At 42.6% G+C, this 19,035-nt stretch overlaps 1 protein-coding gene across 3 annotated transcripts in view; it reads right to left on the bottom strand.

Annotated features, from left to right (window-relative positions):
• The window catches only part of LOC111978281 (voltage-gated potassium channel KCNC1-like), a 60,329-nt gene that overhangs the window by 19,585 nt on the left and 21,709 nt on the right, over positions 1-19,035 (bottom strand). The window contains exons 2-4 of one of the 3 annotated variants that reach the window (XM_024008256.2): positions 14,892-15,867; positions 10,171-10,374; positions 8,120-8,140 (exon numbers count right to left, since the gene is read on the bottom strand). In XM_024008256.2, the coding sequence (XP_023864024.1) occupies positions 8,120-8,140; positions 10,171-10,374; positions 14,892-15,867 (1,201 nt within the window). Of the gene's footprint in view, positions 1-8,119; positions 8,141-9,057; positions 9,180-10,170; positions 10,375-14,891; positions 15,868-19,035 lie in introns of those variants that run through there. The other 2 variants (XM_024008258.1, XM_024008257.2) reach the window with 2 other exon arrangements.

Consider the following 19,035-nt stretch of genomic DNA (forward strand, 5'->3'; position numbering starts at 1 on the left):
TCAAAATGCTTTTTTTGGCAGAAATGCAGATATTATACGTTTCTAATTTTGTCAGAAAGTTGTTTTCATTGCAAGCTAAAGGTTGCTGTTAGCTAGCTAACTAGCTAACATTGAACCTATTGGTTAACTTTAGCTAGCTATGACAATCGGTTTGTATTGCTAGTTAAAGCTTGCTGTTAGTTAGCCAGCTGATGTCAGATGGCTAGCTACAGTAGCTAACATTACCTGTATGAACTGTGTGTAGTGATGTTCTCAGAATGCCATTTCGCATCTATTGTATAATAATTCTAAAATATTTGTATCTGGAATTTGTCTTTCAGCATCAGTCAGGAGAACAGGCCTGACTCTAATCCACCAGTCATACAGTCATTAAAAAGAGAGCTGGCCCAAGTAAGCAAAGGCAGCAGCGCAGTCATCACCTACATGCACCATTTCTTCACCAACTACGGAGTTGGGAAAACACGTGTGGACCTGAATTGTGATAACTGCAGTGGCCAAAACAAGAATACGTTTGTGCTCTGGTATTGTACCTGGTGGACCATGCACAAGCTCCACCACAATCTGGACCTTCACTTCCTGATCACAGGCCACACCAAGTTTGCCCCTGACTGGTGCTTCGGCCTCATCAAGCAGCGCTCAGAAAGACCAGAGTGAACACTGTCTGAGATTGCTGCTGTTGTGAAGGGCAGCACTGTGACAGGGGTCAACATCCCACAGCTGGCTGGACTGGAGGATGGTACGGTGCTGGTGGAAAGCTGTGGCTGGCAACAACACCTGACTCCATACTTCAGGCCGCTGCCACAGGTCAAGCATTGCCAGAATTTCAGGTAAAAAATCATTTTCATTGTATGAGGTTTTTCTTATCTAAACTTGGGAGGTGAAGGGATGTTGTGCAGGGGTGTAATGTCTTCTGATTTTTGTTGTTGTTGTTGTTATTCCCTGTTTTACAGCTTCGATGCTCTGGAGCCTGGTGTTGTTGTCGCCAAGGAGCGTTCGGACTGTCGGGACCAGGTTTCAGCTGCTGCGCAACGCTGACATCCTACCTCCCATAGATGGTCTGCCTGTAAAAGCACCACCTGGACTGGACAAAGCTAGACAAACTATCTTTTAGACAAGATCAGGGAGTTTTTCGACGAAGAGGCTATGGACATCACATGCCCTGCACCAAAGTCAAGGGCAGGACAGAAACAGGCTCTTCGAATATAGATTCCCTTGTTCATGCGTGGTTTGGACGGACCAGTCATCTCAACTATCTGCAGTGCCTCTATTCACATGACTCTCTACTAACATACACGCCATACGTTGCTGCTACTATTTTTTTTATCCTGTTGCTCTGCCACTTTACCCCCTGATTGTATGCATATGCAATGCACGACTTCCGCCGAAGTCGGTCCCTCTCCTTGTTCGGGCGGCGTTCGGAGGTCGACGTCACCGACCTTTTAGCCATCGCCGATCCACTTTTCATTTTCCATTTGTTTTGTCTTTGTCTTACACACCTGGTTTCAATTCCCCAATTACTTGTTCATTATTTAACCCTCTGTTCCCCCATGTTTGTTTGTGAGTGATTGTTTTTATGTTTGTGTGGGCTCGCTTATTTTGTATTGTCTTTGAATTTTTTTTGTAAAATAMGTTTATTTACTCATATCTGCTGTCCTGCGCCTGACTCCTCTACACCAGCTACACACAGACCACATTACACTACCTCATCTATCACTGATATCGTTATTGATATTGTTCTTGTACATAGTGTCAATATAAATAAAATATACAGTATCTATTTCTGATATTGCAACTATGCAAGTAACCATTTGGCTGTACTGTTTACACCTTCTGTACCATCCACTTAGCAAGACTTAGCAAAATATTGAAATATAAAATTAATATTGATATGCGTGGTCATAACAGGATTTTGTGACATACCACAACTATATCATGTGACCGTGTCAAGTGTCCACCACATACATATATGGCGCATGCATCTGTTTATGTACTGTACATGTGCACCTCACTCAGGTTTCAACTCAGGTTGCATGGCCTTAACTCATGTATGGAATACTATGTGATAAGTGCATGTGTAACATTATAAATAAAGTATGCTAATGTCCTGGTGTGAAGGCATTTGGGCAGTGGTGTAAAGTACTTAAGTAAAAATACTTTAAAGTCCTAAATAAGTAGTTTTTTTATATATCTGTGCATTACTTTACTATTTATATTTTTGGCAACTTTTACTTCACTGCAGTCCTACATTACTCCATACCCAAAAGTACTCGTTACATTTTGACAGGAAAATTGTCCAATTCACACACTTATCAAGAGAACATCCCTGCTCATCCCTACTGCCTCTGATCTGGCAGAGTCACTAAACACAAATGCTTCATTTGTAAAATATGTCTGAGTGTTGCAGTGTGCCCCTGGCTTCCGTCAATAAAAAAAGATAATTGAGCCGTCTGGTTTGCTTAATATTAAGGAATTTAAAATGGTTTATATTTTTACTTTTACTTTTGATACTTAAGTACATTGTGCCCCTAGCTATAAGTCAACAAAAATATTTTTTAAATTATGAAAATTGTGCCATCTGGTTTAATATAAGGAATTTAAAGTTATTTATACTTTTACTCAAGTATGACAATTTAGTATTTTTTCCACCACTAGATGTGGCTGGGGATAATAGCATTTCTTCACATGACCCATCAATTTAGACAAGTGTGTCAAATATTTATAACATATTTTTATCTGGACACTTTCTGTTTACCTGGAATTGTTCCTTATTGTAGGCTACTACCACTTCTAGTCTTAATCTTTACTACACTACTCACTGTTTAGCACATGACCTCACATGTGAATCCTTAAAGATATGGGTGTGGCTGGCTTAAGAGGGTGTGAACAATGCTGAATGGGTGTAGACAAAGGAGAGCTAGCTCTCCAGTAGCTACCAAAACATTCAAAGGCCCTTTTCTCAAAAGTGAGTTTACAAGTTTATCAACGTTCAAAGCAAAATTACTTTCCCATTGTTACTCAAAAATACAGTGTATGATATACCATTTTGTAGCTCTGAGTCTCTACTTTTATCCAATGTAAAAAAAAAAATGATTTCAAATGTTGCTATATAAGACCGATTTGAGCTGGTCAGTCACATATGCTGAATACTTGTTGGCTGCTTTTCCTTCACTCTGCGGTCCGACTCATCCCAAACCATCTCAATTGGGTTGAGGTCGGGGGATTGTGGAGGCCAGGTCATCTGATGCAGCACTCCATCACTCTCCTTCTTTGTAAAATAGCCCTTACACAGCCTGGAGGTGTGTTGGGTCATTGTCCTGTTGAAAAACAAATGATAGTCCCACTAATCCCAAACCAGATGGGATGGCGTATCGCTGCATAATTCCGTGGTAATCATGCTGGTTAAGTGTGCCTTGAATTCTAAATAAATCACAGACAGTGTCACCAGCAAAGCATCCCCACACCATCACACCTCCTCCATGCTTTACGGTGGGAAATACACATGCGGAGATCATCGGTTCACCCACACCACGTCTCACAAAGACACGGCGGTTGGAACCAAAAATGTCCAATTTGGACTCCAGACCAAAGGACAAATTTCCACCGGTCTAATGTCCATTGCTCGTGTTTCTTAGCCCAAGCAAGTCTCTTCTTCTTATCGGTGTTCTTTAGTAGTGGTTTCTTTGCAGCAATTCGACCATGAAGACCTGATTACACAGTCTCCTCTGAACAGTTGATGTTGAGATGTGTCTGTTACTTGAACTCTGTGAAGCATTTATTTGGGCTGCAATTTCTGAAGCTGGTAACTCTAATGAACGTATCCTCTGCAGCAGAGGTAACTCTGGGCCTTCCTCTCCTTTGGCTGTCCTCATGAGAGCCAGTTTCATCATAGTGCTTGATGGTTTTTGCGACTGCACTTGAAGAAACTTTCTAAGTCCTTGAAATGTTACGTATTGACTGACCTTCATGTCTTAAAGTAATAATGGAGTGTCGTTTCTCTTTGCTTATTTGAACTGTTCTTGCCATAATATGGACTTGGTCTTTTACCAGATAGGGCTATCTTCTGTATACCAACCCTACCTTGTCACAACACAACTGATTGGCTCAAATGCATTAAGGAAAGAAATTCCACAAATGAACTTTTAAGAAGGCACGCCTTTTAAACGAAAAGAATTCCAGGTGACTGCCTCATGAAGCTGGTTGAGAGAATGCTAAGAGTGTGCAAAGCTGTCATCAAGGCAAAGGGTGGCTATTTGAAGAATCGCAAATATAAAATATACTTTGATTTGTTTAACACTTGGTTACTTTGGTTACTACATGATTTCATATGTGTTATTTCATAGTTTTGATGTCTTCACTATTATTCTACAATGTATATAATAGTAAAAAAAAACGATCCTTAGTTAGAATATGCAGAATCTTTCACCAGCTCAAAGTTTCAACTATTATAAAAATGTTCCACTACACTGCAACATACTGTATCAATCAACAATCTATTCTCTCCAAAACAGGCAACCAAGAGAAGAGAGAAGAGAAAAAATAGAAAAAAAGGGAGTAAAAAGAGAAAAAGAGAGAAAATCCCTGTTTATACCTGGTGCTAACATGTGTCCTTTGTCCTGACTTTGTCCACATTCTGATTGTGCCCACATATTAGCCGTTGGACCTACACATGGTATTAAAACGTGTCTCTTACCCATCCATCCACTGTGTCCATTATGACCAGATTGTCCTGTATGCAAATGATTTGACAGTGTCACGTCCTGACCTTAGTTCCTTTTTTATGTCTCTATTTTGATTTGGTCAGGGCGTGAGTTGGGGTGGGCATTCTATGTTTTTCATTCTATGTTTTGTATTTCTATGTGTTTGGCCTGGTATGGTTCCCAAATCAGAGGCAGCTGTCTATCGTTCTCTGATTGAGAACCATACTTAGGTAGCCTTTTCCCACCTGGTGTTTGTGGGTAGTTGTTTCCTGTTTTGTGTTGTGTCACCTTTCAGGACTGTTTCGATTTTCGTTGTTTCACTTTTGTTATTTTGTATTTAGTGTTCAGTTATAATAAATKTAACATGGACACGTACCACGCTGCATTTTGGTCCGATCTTTCCTGTTCTTCAGATGAAGAAGATCGTTACATACAGCTATTTTTTCAAAATAATATTTTTWAATTTATTTTAAGACAAATATTTATGCAATAAGTCAATGGTGCCTAAATATAACCTTATTGTAAATGTATTTTCTGAAGGTCAAAGGTTTTTTGATGACTTAATTCATTTCAATTGAAATGAATACTGAAATACAATCAAATCCACACTGTGGATGTAACTTATTAAAATCTTTGTTGTATTATTTGTTGTATTATTTATTTTCAAATACAAATAAATGTATATATATATATGTATTATTCATTTATGCATTTAATTAAATTAAATTATCCCAATTATTAAAAATAAGCATAGGTGATGGGAAGATTGAGAGGAGGAAAGGTAGATAGACAATCTGACTAAAGACAAACAGACTACAAAGCACACCAACATGTAGAGAAAGTAACTGACAACATTACACACTTGACACAGAAACAACAGAAACAGACTAAAATGAACTCTGATTGACAATGGTCCTTGACAAACAGACATGAAACATACACAACAAAATCAACTAATAGAATCTAGAGAAATTAAGATTAACAGAAATCTCAAAGAGAGACACACAAAACAATACACACACACACATATATATATATATACACACACACAAGACACATATTAATACACACACATATAGGCCATGTCTAAATAACCGTACTTGCATTCTAAATATTAGGCTATTTGGGTATGCGAAAATAGGACATTTTATAGTATGTGAAACTTCAAAAATGTAGTATGCCCTGAATGCCAGGATGTACCACTCACATCAACTTTTCATCTAGTTACTAGATTCTAGTAGCGTTCAATGCACACTACTGTGGAAGAGAATCGGCTTTTCAGACCACGTTCGACAACAGTTGATAATTCGATAAGGGGACGCGCTGTACCCGAAATGAACGCGTGGTGGGGAACAAGCGTGGTTGCACATTAGATGACTCCTTCTCAGTACGGATGAGCCAAATATGTTGATAGCTGTTGCTTACTGCATTCGTAGTTTTTTTTTTACAGTATGTCTAAACAGTACTGTATGCAGTACGATTAGGATACAGTGTGTCGTTTTAGTAAGTAGTTAGGCAAGAGAGATTTCGGGACATGGCCATAGACACAAAAACATACACAGAGAGTGAGGGAGAGGGTAAAGAGAAAGAAAGAAGAAGAAGAAAGAAAGAAAGAAGAGATGAGAGGACAGTATTGAGGTGGAAAGGGAATGACTGCGAGTGAGCAGTCAAAGAGGTAATTGACCCTTTGACCTTATTGAACCCTGCGTATTGCATTTCGGGCGAAGGAGGTCAAATGGACAAGTATTTTGTAGAGAGGCTTAAAATACCACTGAAATAACTTAAGGACTGCATATACAAAGATCAAAGAAAGAAACAGTGGGAAAAGCACACAACACCAGTTGGAGAGCACAATAGGGAATCCCACTTTAAAACAAAAAAAACGGACCACATCGTTAAGCCATTATTATTTTCAGCTGGAGCAATTATCGCCATCAAACCTCCAGTGATTTTACAGTGTTCCCTTTGGGTTTCTTCACCTCATTCCTATCCATTTGGCATTCCATTCGATTTTTGGTCAATATGAGATTGAATGGCAATGCTGCTCGGAGGCATTCTATTTTTGTTCAGCGTCACACGGATGCAATGGTATTCCGTTACTATCAAAGGTTACACGTTTCAGGTTACAGAGGGAAGTCAAGTTTCTGTGATCCTCGAGTCCCCCTACTGATACCAATATTTTCAGCAATGCTGAGAGCTGAACGTTGGCATGTAGAATTGGCACAAATATCGAAAAATGTTCTGGGAGTTAAAGGGTTATAGCTTTCCCCCCACCAAACGCTTGTACCGTGATAACGAGAGGAGGATTCATTCAGTAAACATTGAATGTCATCCTATGAAACCTCTAGTGCTTCTGGCTTCCTGCTTAAAATGGCCCCCTTTTTGGTTTTAAAGAGGGATTTGCGGCATTAAGTTGAGGTTTTATACACAAAAAGAACCGTTGAAAACACACAACACCGAAGCAGTTCGGGGCTTCCAAGAGAGGAGTTCAACAGCTCAAGGCTCGCTTACCTTAGATGGCACGTAGCCAGTTGTCAGTCAATCAGTCTGTCATAGTGTCTGTCTGGCAGTGTAATGTCGGCATCAGTCAGTGAGTCAGTATTCCGGTGTTTCTTTCAGTCACCAAGTGCAGCTAACTACACTCTTAGAAAAAAGGGTTCCATAAGGGTTCTTCGGCTGTCCCCAAAGGGGAACACTTTTGGGTTCCATGTACAACCATCTGTGGAAAGGGTTCTACCTGGAACCAAAAAGGGTTCTTCAAAGGGTTATCCTATGGGGACAGAGTGTACTCAGGTCACTACAGTACAGCCAAGAAGTCAAGTCTGACCTTTTTAACTACACTAGGCACTGAAAGCACACATTTTGAGGTCTAGGGAATAGTGTTTTTCGAAACACGACACACTTAAAACACAACTTTTGGTCAATCAGCATTGCATTGATGTTAGTTTGTCGCATTTGTCTATCAATGTGAGGACTGTACAATGTTGAGGAGAGCCATATGATGATATGGCTGAAAATGTTGTTCCCGGCACGGCATGTATCGTAAGGCACTATTCCCGTGACCTTGGAGGCTCCGCTGACCCCACTGACCTTTGACCCAAAGATGGCCGCTGTACAACATCGCATTCGAAATCATCCATTATGTAAGCCCTAAATATAGCTAGAATATGTACATATCATATCATGATAGAAATCTGTGAGACTGGAAATTTCGCCCGGTGCATAGGCTGATGTCTTCAAAGAGCGATGTGTCTTTTGCTATCTGTCAGGGTGAATGTCAGTGAGGTAGAGAGGGCACCAGTGATAGACGAAACAACACAGTAAAAGCCACACACGACAACAACACAAACACATCACTCGGACGGCATTGAGAGTAGGACAGAGACACAGTGTAACGTGTAAGAATGAAAAAGCCCACATACAAACGCGTGATATGACACAACCTGAAGAGAGAGACAGCAACACAGAGCAGATCAGACAACACGTGACCCGCCGTTCCTGATAGCCCTCAAGTGTTACAGGGCTACTTCAGTGCAGCTGCCGCACGCGGCACACACAATCGCGCTCTGACCACACTCTCTCAAATACACAGCCTGGTGCACACGCAACACACACACACACTCACAGTATCTTACACTATACATTAAATATGGAAAACACGTAGATCCTCTTATTTCATGATATGAGAAAAGAAAGATCAGGTTATTCTGAATAATAGATTATTCTGATTGGATGATACTCTGAGCAATACAATGCAATTGGGCCTTGATATACAAATCACAGTTTTACCCAACCGTAGCTCAATAGCTTGGTGCTGTTGTTCCCCTACCTATCTATTCCCTTACGGAAAGAACACATTACATTACATACACTACATACATTTTCACGTGAACACRTGTTCATGTGATCACATGTGATCTGATGTGAGGTTAATGTGATAACAGGTGACAATATGTAAAGAAACATGTGATAACATGAAACTACAGACGTGTAATCATGTGATTTTCTGTAAGGGTTGATTTCACTATTTGAACTTACCTACATTAACACAGAGGGCAATTTATGGGTGATACTTCGACTTTACCTAACATACTGTACAGACACAGCACAGTGAACACAGTGGGTACTAGTCGTGATTTGCGGTCATGCATAGTGTACTGTATGTGAGAGTGTGAGTKTGTTCTGTGTTCAAGTGTGTCTGTGGGTGGTATGTTTCAGTGTCAACTGCCAACATGCAATGTCATGGAGTTGAGAGAACCTAAAATGTTTGGCGGACGGATTAGGTAAAAAAAAAAAACATGGTACAGCTAACGGGGTTCCATTTCGGGTCCCCGTGGTTTTAAGGTGTTACCTCTTGGCCCTATGGTTTGATCCAGGAAGAGGTGGAGTTTGCATTGAGGTCCTGCTGTAGGAGAGACCCTTCCAGCTTATACCATTCATCAGCCAAAGGGGAGTCTGGGCTGGCTGCCAAGCCTGCTGCCTCTAGTTTAGCATCAAAAGTGGCGTTGAGAGTTTGGGAGGAGTGTAAAGGAGAAGTGTTTGGTGCAGGTTTGGTAGTGGTGGTTGTAGGTGGTAAAAAAAAGGTTTGTGGCAGCCCGTAAAGAAATGGATCGAGGTATTGCGTTTCAGAATCGAAACAAGAGTATACATGGGGTAAGCAGGTGTAAATAAGGCATGTTTCGAAGAGGAAAGGAAAGGAGGAGGGAAAAGAATGGGGATATGGAATCAAAGATGGGGGACAAGGAAAGGGGGTGGGGGGGACAGGGCATCAAGTGGGAGGCAGCCAAACAAGGGGGAGGAGGGGAGGCAGGAGAGAGAGAGAGAGAGAGAGAGGGAGGGAGAGAGAGAGAGAGAGAAACAGAAGTGACGAGAGGTCAATTAATGCATGGTCAACTGTCTATGTACAAGAGACAGAGAAAGAGAGAGAAGCCATGAGCGTGAGAGAAGATGAGAGAATACAAAGGACAAAATGGAGGATGACAATTTGAGGCAGTGAATGAAAGAGAGAGGGACAGAAAATACAGACAGGAAGAAAGAAAGGTGATACCAAGTGTGATGGAAGTGTCACAGCATGAAGGTGAAGAGGTGGAAACATATATAGGCCAGAGCAAAGAAGAGCAGAAGAGTAAAGATGTTGTACGTGGGTGTTGTTGTGTCCTGTCAGAAACTAGTGTTTGGAACCTCTCTGTCACACCATCATGGCTCTTCCCATGATGCTCTTGGCCATTGCTTGTGTCTGTCTGCGTGTTCTCAGTAACTAACCACAAATCAGTTCCCATATATGCTGTATTTGATCATGTATACATCACTTGTGTACGTATTTGTCCCCTGTGCACCTGCCCTATTAGCATCTTCTATATGCAGAGAATTTTTATCTGTATCAGTGCTTGTGCCTTATGGCATCTTGTGTGTAGCTCTGTCGACCTATGTGGTGTATGTGGTTACGGTTTTGTCCCCTGTGGGAGTGACGTACCTTTCCGCACATTCCCATCTGTGGCGCGGAATTCCCTGGTGTTGAGCAGGAAGCAAGCGCGGTCCTGCTGGTAGCGTTCCCTGGTTACTCCGGTGCCCCCTCGCCCCGCGGGACTCCGCTCGTCCGGGCTCAGCACCTGGTCGATGGTAGGGCAGTCCTCGTTCGCCAGGGCCGCAGTGGCCGCGTCGCCGTTCTGCTTGGAATCTTTCGGGAAAAGAAGGAGACAGGGGAAAGGGGTGGGGCGGGAAGCAGAGCAAGGGAGAAGCAGAGAGTAAAGGAGAAGGAATGAAGGAAGAGGAGAGGAGGAGAGAAGTGAGGTATCTGGATAGTAGAGGAGGAAGGTTGTGATGGGAGACTGAGGCCAAACTGGACAGTGTTTCCACATCCACACTAGCATACCACTTAGGGTGCATGCCCATTACACTGCTTCATTCTCCGTAGTATGTTAGTACGGACATTGGAACATAGTTTGAGGGAAGGAGTTGCAGACTTGATGATTCAATTGGCCCAATCAAAGAGCTTGCTGTTGCAAGCTGAGGGACTTTGATTGGCTGCTATATCGAAGGTTTTGGCATGGCACCTTGGCCCGGCGATACAGAAATCATGAATCCTCAGTCTCCCATCACTGGAAAAAGGTATATAAGAAAATAGCCAAAGGAATGGGGGTGGGGGGGGTTACTGCATGTAAACTGATCACAATTTAATACTGCAGATGAGATACACAAGATGCATAAGCTAAGACAGATTCAGTAAAATAGTGTATTGTGTATTTATTCATTGTGTTATTATTTTGCACATTTTTTTTTTTCTCTCTGCATTGTTGGGAAGGGCCCGTAAATAATAATTTCCCTGATAGCCCGCACCTGTTGTTTACAAAACATGTGACGAATGACATTTGATTTGACTACGATATGTATTTGATAATGGCTAATGTGTCAAAGTTCATGTCTATACTGGCTTAGCTAGACAGCATGGTAAACTATAAACTGGACATGGTAGTATAAGAGGTGGGGTTGAGGGTGTGGGTTGATGCTGCAGTATGACTGGTGCTTACACAGCGCCTTTGGAATGTATCAGACCCCTTGACTTTTTACACATAGGTTACAGCCTTATTCTAAAATTGATTAAAGCGTTTCCCCCCCCTCATCAATCACACAATGACAAAGCAAAAACAGGTTTTTATAAAAATGTTCAAATTTTATTTAAAAAAAACAATAAAATGAAATATCACATTTACATAAGTATTCAGACCCTTTACTCAGTACTTTCTTGAAGCACCTTTGGCAGCAATTACAGCCTCGAGTCTTTTTGGGTATGATGCTACAAGCTTGGCATACCTGTATTTGGGGAGTTTCTCCCATTCTTCTCTGCAGATCCTCTCAAGCTCTGTCAGGTTGGATGGGTAGCGTTGCTGCACAGGTATTTTCAGTTCTCTCCAGAGATGTTCAATCACGTTCAAGTCCGAGCTCTGGCTGGGCCACTCAAGGCATTCAGAGACTTGTCCCCGAAGCCACTCCTGCGTTGTCTTGGCTGTGTGCTAAGGGTCATTGTCTTATTGGAAAGGGGACCTTTGCCCTAGTCAGAGGTCCTGAGCGCTCTGGAGCATGATGCTGCCACCAACGTGCCACCACTCTACCATAAAGGCCTGATTGGTGGAGTGCTGCAGAGATGGATGTCCTTCTGGAAGGTTCTCCCATCTCCACAGAGGAACTCTGGAGCTCTGCCAGTGACCATCGGGTTCTTGGTCACCTCCCTGACCAAGGCCCTTTTCCCCCGATTGCTCAGTTTGGCCGGGCGGCCAGCTCTAGGAAGAATCTTGGTGGTTCCAAACTTCTTCCATTTAAGAATGATGGAGGCCACTGTGTTCTTGGGGATCTTCAATGCATCAGAAAGTTTTGGTACCCTTTCCCAGATCTGTGCCTCGACACAATCCTGTCGGGGAGCTCTACGGAAAATTCCTTCGACCTCATGACTTGGTTTTTGCTCTGACATGCACTGTCAACCGTGGGACCTTATATAGACAGTTGTGTGCCTTTCCAAATCATGTCCAATCAATTGAATTTAGGTGGACTCCAATCAAGTTGTAGAAACATCTCAAGGATGATCAATGGAAACAGGTTGCACCTGAGCTCAATTGTAAGTCTCATAGCAAAGGGTCATTATACTTATGTAAAAAAGGGATTTCTGTTTTTTATTTGTAATACATTTGCAACAATTTCTAAAAACGTGCTTTTGCTTTGTCATTATGGGGTATTGAGAGTAGATTGCTGAGGATTTGTATGTATTTAATCCATTTTAGAATAAGGCTGTAACTTAACAAAACGTGGAAAAAGTAAAGGGGTCTGAATACTTTCCGAAGGCACTGTATCCTCAGACCACAGGAGGTTGGTGGCACATTAATTGGGAAGGACAGGCTCTTGGTAATGGCTGGAGCAGAATGAGTGGAAATAATGTGTTTATGTGTTGATGCCATTCCATTCACTCCAGCCATTATTATGAGCTGTCTTCCCCTCAGCAGCCTCCACTGCCTCAGACACAGCTGTCAAATCTGATCCCAGATGAGTTCCTGCTCAACAACCTACTAACAACCTACAACAAAATCCTTAACAAAAGAGAGCGTGAAAGACAGTGGTGGGGTACTATAGGCGCTTATGCAATAAAATACTATTATTGCTGACTCACTGATGATTTCTCAAGGGCTACAAAACACATGTGATCTATTGTCGTATGTGGATATTGGGTTCATATTAGGTGATATACAACCAGTGGACAACCCGTCACACCTGTTTTGAGCCCCACATTTTTTGAAAGGAAAATATAATGTATTTGGGTGGGGGGGGGGTTGGGGGCGTGTACAGTAGCTTTGATTGGACTGATCACGTCAACATCATACTTTCACAATCTTAGGATAGCAGTCATCATCATGAATCAAGTCGACAATCTACTGGCAAATACTTTTAATCCTTGTCATATGAAGAGAAATAATGAAGAGAAATGATAGATAACGTATCAGTCATCGGCCACTGGACACAAACATTACAACAAGTTGGAAATTGCAAATTCAATGAGTGGTTTGGAAGGATAGTGACAGTGGCTGTGTGGTCCCAAATCTGGGATTAAGGGGCTCTTTTCCAACTTTAAAATGATAAACATTCAACATGGCCATGCTGTCAATGAAGCACGATTTGTGCCGCGCTCAAAACAACCGTTAACTCGGAGGACCGCCGCGCCACCTTCCTGTTCAAGTTAACCGAGCACAACAATGTGAGTCCAAAAGGTATTGTATGCGGCTTCATAAATGATGTAATATTCCAGGGAGATATGTATACTGTACCTAAGAAAGTAACTAAGTGTATGTTGTGTAGTAAGATGTTAGTAGCCATGTGCCTACCCTAATAATTTGGTCAATTTACGCTCTTAATTCCGCCTACTGTTCTGACTGTTCTACTGTAGCCTATAACCTGTTTAAGAGAAATGTAATCAGTGAATATTACAAGAGCTTTCATTGTCTGCGTATATGCCCCCTTTATTTATCCTATGGTTCTAACTTGGTGTACAGGGAGAATACTGTAAAAACGGCCCATGTTCTGAATCTCTGTCGCTGTACATTTAGAAAGTGCTACAATAGTTAAATTGACTAACGTTACATCGATCCTAGGTTGCTCATTATCTTAATTGAAATTACGGATTGCCTCTTATCGCTTTGCGTCCCCTTATGCCATAGTTTGTACATCTCAATTGTTCATTAGAAACCACATTTGTTTAAGCAAGTCAGCCATATCAGCTATGTTTTTTTTTAAAGGCAGTAAATGAGGCTGAATGAATTGTTTCGCTGCCAGACAAGGCTCCGCTGATAGCCAGGTGTAGCAGTGGTAAGGTGTTGGGACTGCTGTTGGGACAGCTTTATGTAGGCCCTAATAGTTTGTGGACACCGTTTGGCACAGTTATAGTGCAATTAATGTATTGTTTAGTGTTGTGTTGTGTAGTGGTTTTACTGGCATGCATTCCACATTTATTTATTATTAGTCTACCAAGATTTACACGGTAAAACCGCCACTGTATATAACCATGCCAAATGAAAAAAAGCACATTGGTCTGTTGCAAACAGATCCAAATGGGTCAATTTTTTATGTACTGTGTTTGTTCTACGCGGGCAGATGGAGGCCTCTCGGCAAATGTGGACTCACCAGTTGATTATAAATTACCCATAAGTTCTGATGGGCTAGCCATCTCTCAAGGGCAGATTCAGAATCAGCCACCCCCCCACCCTCCCACCCCCAAACTATCCCTATCAGGGACATAGGCACTCTAAACCCCCCACTCACACCCCACACCTCATGGATCTGCAGGACTGTACTATTACTGAGATTACTGAGTGCCTGTAACTAGCTGTCAGATAACATTCGGATTCCTAAATCTTATACAGACCAGAATCCTCCACTTACTGTGCAAATCCCTGTTCCAAATTTGATTGGATATCTGTCGATGCTAAACTGTACAGTTTCACAACCTCTTTGCCAAAAAWAAAAAAAATTGACGGAGTAATTTGTGTTCTACGCCCTTGGGGAGGCTAGTGGTAGAATGCCCAGATGCTCAGCAAAGCTCCATGTTATGTTGATGAACTCGTGCAGATTTTACAAGTCAAGGTCGAAGCCAGTTTGTTAACTTGCAGTCTGTCTCTTAAAATATGGTACTGAAGAATGAAAATAGAAATGTCTCACCTCGGTTGATTTCTATGACCTCCTCTTGAGCAAGGGGGCAGTCGAAGCCTCCGGGCCCGATCACCTCGCCGAGTACATTACCCAGGATCCTATGGGGCGAGGCGGTGGCCATAGCGAGAGCGTCAGGCTTGCAGTAGTTGGGCGAGCCCGGCATGGTGGGGCGGGGGATGTGCTTGCCCTTCTTTTTGGGAAGCTTCTGCTTAGCCATGGCCAGTGAGTAGTACATGCCAAAGTTGTTGACGATGACGGGCACAGGCATGGCGATGGTCAGCACCCCTGCCAGGGCGCACAGCGCGCCCACCAGCATCCCCGACCACGTTTCGGGGTACATGTCCCCGTAGCCCAGAGTGGTCATGGTGACCACGGCCCACCAGAAACCAATGGGGATATTCTTGAAGTTTGTGTGTTTGGCAGCCGTAGGGTCATCAGGGTCGGCGCCGATGCGCTCGGCGTAGTAGATCATGGTGGCGAAGATGAGCACTCCGAGAGCGAGGAAGATGATGAGCAGGAGGAACTCGTTGGTGCTGGCACGGAGCGTGTGGCCCAGGACGCGAAGCCCCACAAAGTGGCGGGTCAGCTTGAAGATACGCAGGATGCGAACGAAGCGGACCACACGCAGGAAGCCCAACACGTCCTTGGCGGCTTTGGAGGACAGGCCGCTCAGCCCCACCTCCAGGTAGAAAGGCATGATGGCAATGAAGTCGATGATGTTGAGGGTGCTCCTGAAGAACTCGACCTTGTCCGGGCAGAAGACTACGCGGGCCATCACCTCAATGGTGAACCAGATGACGCACATGCCCTCCACGTACGTAAGCCAGCTGTCGGTCACCACCTCGTAGACGATCACCTCGCGCGTCACGTTTCCCTCCGTCACGTTCTCCGTCTTGTTGTAGATGGTATTGAAGGCCTCGTGCGTCTCCATGCAGAAGGTGGAGATGGAGATGAGGATGAACAGAAGGGAGAGGAATGCGCAGTACTGGAGGAGAAGAACAGAAAGAACCAGAGAGAGGAGGGGAAAGGCAGGAAGACAGAAGGCAAAGAGAAAGAGTTGAAGATAGAGGGAGGGTAAGGGAGAAAAGAGAGAGGAAGGAGAGAAGGGTTACAGTCATATACAAACAACATAGCTAGAAAAGCAGATGGTGTGTTGCTCAACAGTTAGTCAGCCCCTACAGGACACTGCAGGGCATTACTCAGTCAGATGAGATCATGAGCTCAGATTATTAAACCTGACTAGACACCTAAATGGGATAATTGTTGACCTGGAGGGTGACTGCAGGGTCAAACTGGACCAAGCACTGAGGGATACTCTATCTGACACTTATGAAAAAGGCTGCAATGGTCATAGGCATGACAGTCCAAGGAGAAGTGGTGGAAAAAAATTGAAAACCGGGAGCCACACGTCATAAACCTAGAGAATGTAGGAAAGGCTGGAATGAGAATACAGAGTACTACTGTCTCATTGGAGCAGCACGGACACAGAGAAAAGGGCAAGAAAATAAAGACGGATAGGACACAAAAGAAAGTGATGGGGAAAAAGAGAGTCGTAAACGGTAAAAGCTGATGAATTATAAATATTCATGTATCTCAGAGTGCACTAAATAGGTTTCAAAATCAGGATGGGGCACGTGCTCACCCCCTCATACTGAATGTTCAACATAAAGGGTCTGAAACATGTGGCATTGAGCCTGTTTGTTGCCCTGCATAATGAAATGAAATGTGGTCCAAACTTATGCTCCAATAACTAGCCAGTCTGATTATTTGAAAATATGTAATGTTGGGGAAATTACAATTCGCACCGAAGTCAAAGTATTATACACAAAGTAAAAGGACTGACAGCTCTATTGTACATTACGTATCAACAAACATTTTGACCCTTACAACTAATATATTAATCATACAGTGGAAATCCCTAAAGCCCAAAGTGCTTGAGATGGCACTCTATTTTATCCTCAACATAATCCATTACAGTCCAGTGCAAGGTAACAGTAACGGGAAGCCAATACTCACCATTAAGTAATGTAATTAACCCCCTACTTTTCAACATTTCTGTGAATGCAGAGTTACTTGCAAGAAACAATATTGCTAAGACATTATCATCCTCCAATTAACACACTTGATAGTAATTGTTGGGTTCTAACTTAAAATATACTTTCAAATGTTACTATATTAGACCTTAGTGATTATGTTATCTGCATAATGAATATACARGATATGTCAATTAATGGTGAAGAGGAACTTCGTGTATGGAATTGTATTGTAAGAGAAAAGGTGAACACAATGTACAGTGCCTTCGGAAAGTATTCAGACCCCTTGACTTTTTCCACATTTTGTTACATTACAGCCTTACTCTAAAATTGATTAAATTAATGTTTTTCCTCGCCAATCTGCATACAATACACCATAACGACAAAGCGGAATTTTTTTTTTTTTTTATTTTTTCAAATTTAGAAAAAAATGTAACCTGAAAAACCTTATTTATATAAGTATTCAGACCCTTTGCTATGAGACTCGAACTTGAGCTCAGGTGCATCCTGTTTCCATTGATCATCCTTGAGATGTTTCCACAACTCGATTGGAGTCCACCTGTGGTAAATTCAATTGATTGGACATGATTTGGAAAGGCACACACTTGTCTATATAAGGTCCCACAGTTGACAGGGCATGTCAGAGCAAAATCCAAGCCAAGAGGTTGAAAAAATTGTACGTAGAGCTCTGAGAAAGGATTGTGTCGAGGTACAGCATTGAAGGTCCCCAAGAACACAGTGGCCTCCATCATTCCTCAATGGAAGAAGTTTGGAACCATGAAGACTMTTCATAGAGATGGCCGTCGGGCAAAACTGAGCAATCAGGGGAGAAGGGCCTTGTTCAGGGAGGTGACCAAGAACCCGATGGTCACTCTGACAGAGCTCCAGCGTTCCTCTGTGGAAATGGGAGAACCTTCCAGAAGGACAATCTTCTCTGCAGACGGAAGCCACTCCTCAGTAAAAGGCACATGACAGCCCTGCTTGGAGTGTGCCAAAAAGCACCTAAAGGACTCTCAGAMCATGAGGAACAAGATTCTCTGGTCTGATGAAACCAAGATTGAAGTTTTTGGCTTGAATGCCAAGCGTCACATCTGGAGGAAACCTGGCACCATCCCTACGGTGAAGCATGGTGGTGGCAGCATCATGCTCAGGGATGTTTTTCAGCGGCAGGGACTTGGAGACTAGTCAGGCTTGAGGGAAAGATGAACGGCGCAAAGTACAGAGAGATCCTTGATGAAAATCTGCTCCAGAGCATTCAGGATCTCAGACTGGCGGCGAAAGTTCACCTTCCAACAGAACAACGACCATAAGCACACAGCCAAGACAACACAGGAATGTCCTTGAATGGCCCAGCCAGAGCCCGGACTTGAACCCGATCGAACATCTCTGGAGAGACCTAAAAATAGCTGTGCAGCGACGCTTCCCATTCAACCTGACAGAGCTTGAGAGGATCTGCAAAGAAGAATGGGAGAAACTCCCCAAATACAGGTGTGCCAAGCTTGTAGCGTCATACCCAAGAAGACTTGAGGCTGTAATTGCTGCCAAAGATGCTTCAACAAAGTCCTGAGTAAAGGGTCTGAATACTTGTGTAAATGTGATATTGCATTTTTTTTTTATACATTTGCCAAAATTTCTAAAACCCMGTTTTTTCTTTGTCATTATTGAGAATTGGGTGTAGATTGATGAGGGGGGAAAACGATGTAATCAATTTTAGAATAAGGCTGTAATGGGGAAAAAAATTGAAAAAGTCAAGGTGTCTGAATAGTTTCCGAAATTCACTGTATGTCCAAAGTCTGTTGAGTAAGGTGAACATATGGTCACTTGTAACTATCATGGAGAAGTGACAGGATGAAGTGGAACTGCTTCAGACCGCTCGACCGCAAAGACAACAGCGCAACATTTAGGCAGTTTTGGGAAACAGATGGACAGAAGTCATACCTCTAACCTCATCATGACATATAAATGCCTGTTAGATCATATGCAAACTGTGTTTGCAGCTAGAGCATCCAATGGGTTGAATAAACTTGGTTTGAGCTTTTTCTAGCCATCCATTTTTGAGTTTTTACTCCATTTGTTCAGAACCTAACACCATACTGTATTCCTTATACTACCACAATTAT

Source organism: Salvelinus sp. IW2-2015, linkage group LG18 (assembly GCF_002910315.2).
Source record: "Salvelinus sp. IW2-2015 linkage group LG18, ASM291031v2, whole genome shotgun sequence".
Lineage (NCBI taxonomy): Eukaryota > Metazoa > Chordata > Actinopteri > Salmoniformes > Salmonidae > Salvelinus > Salvelinus sp. IW2-2015.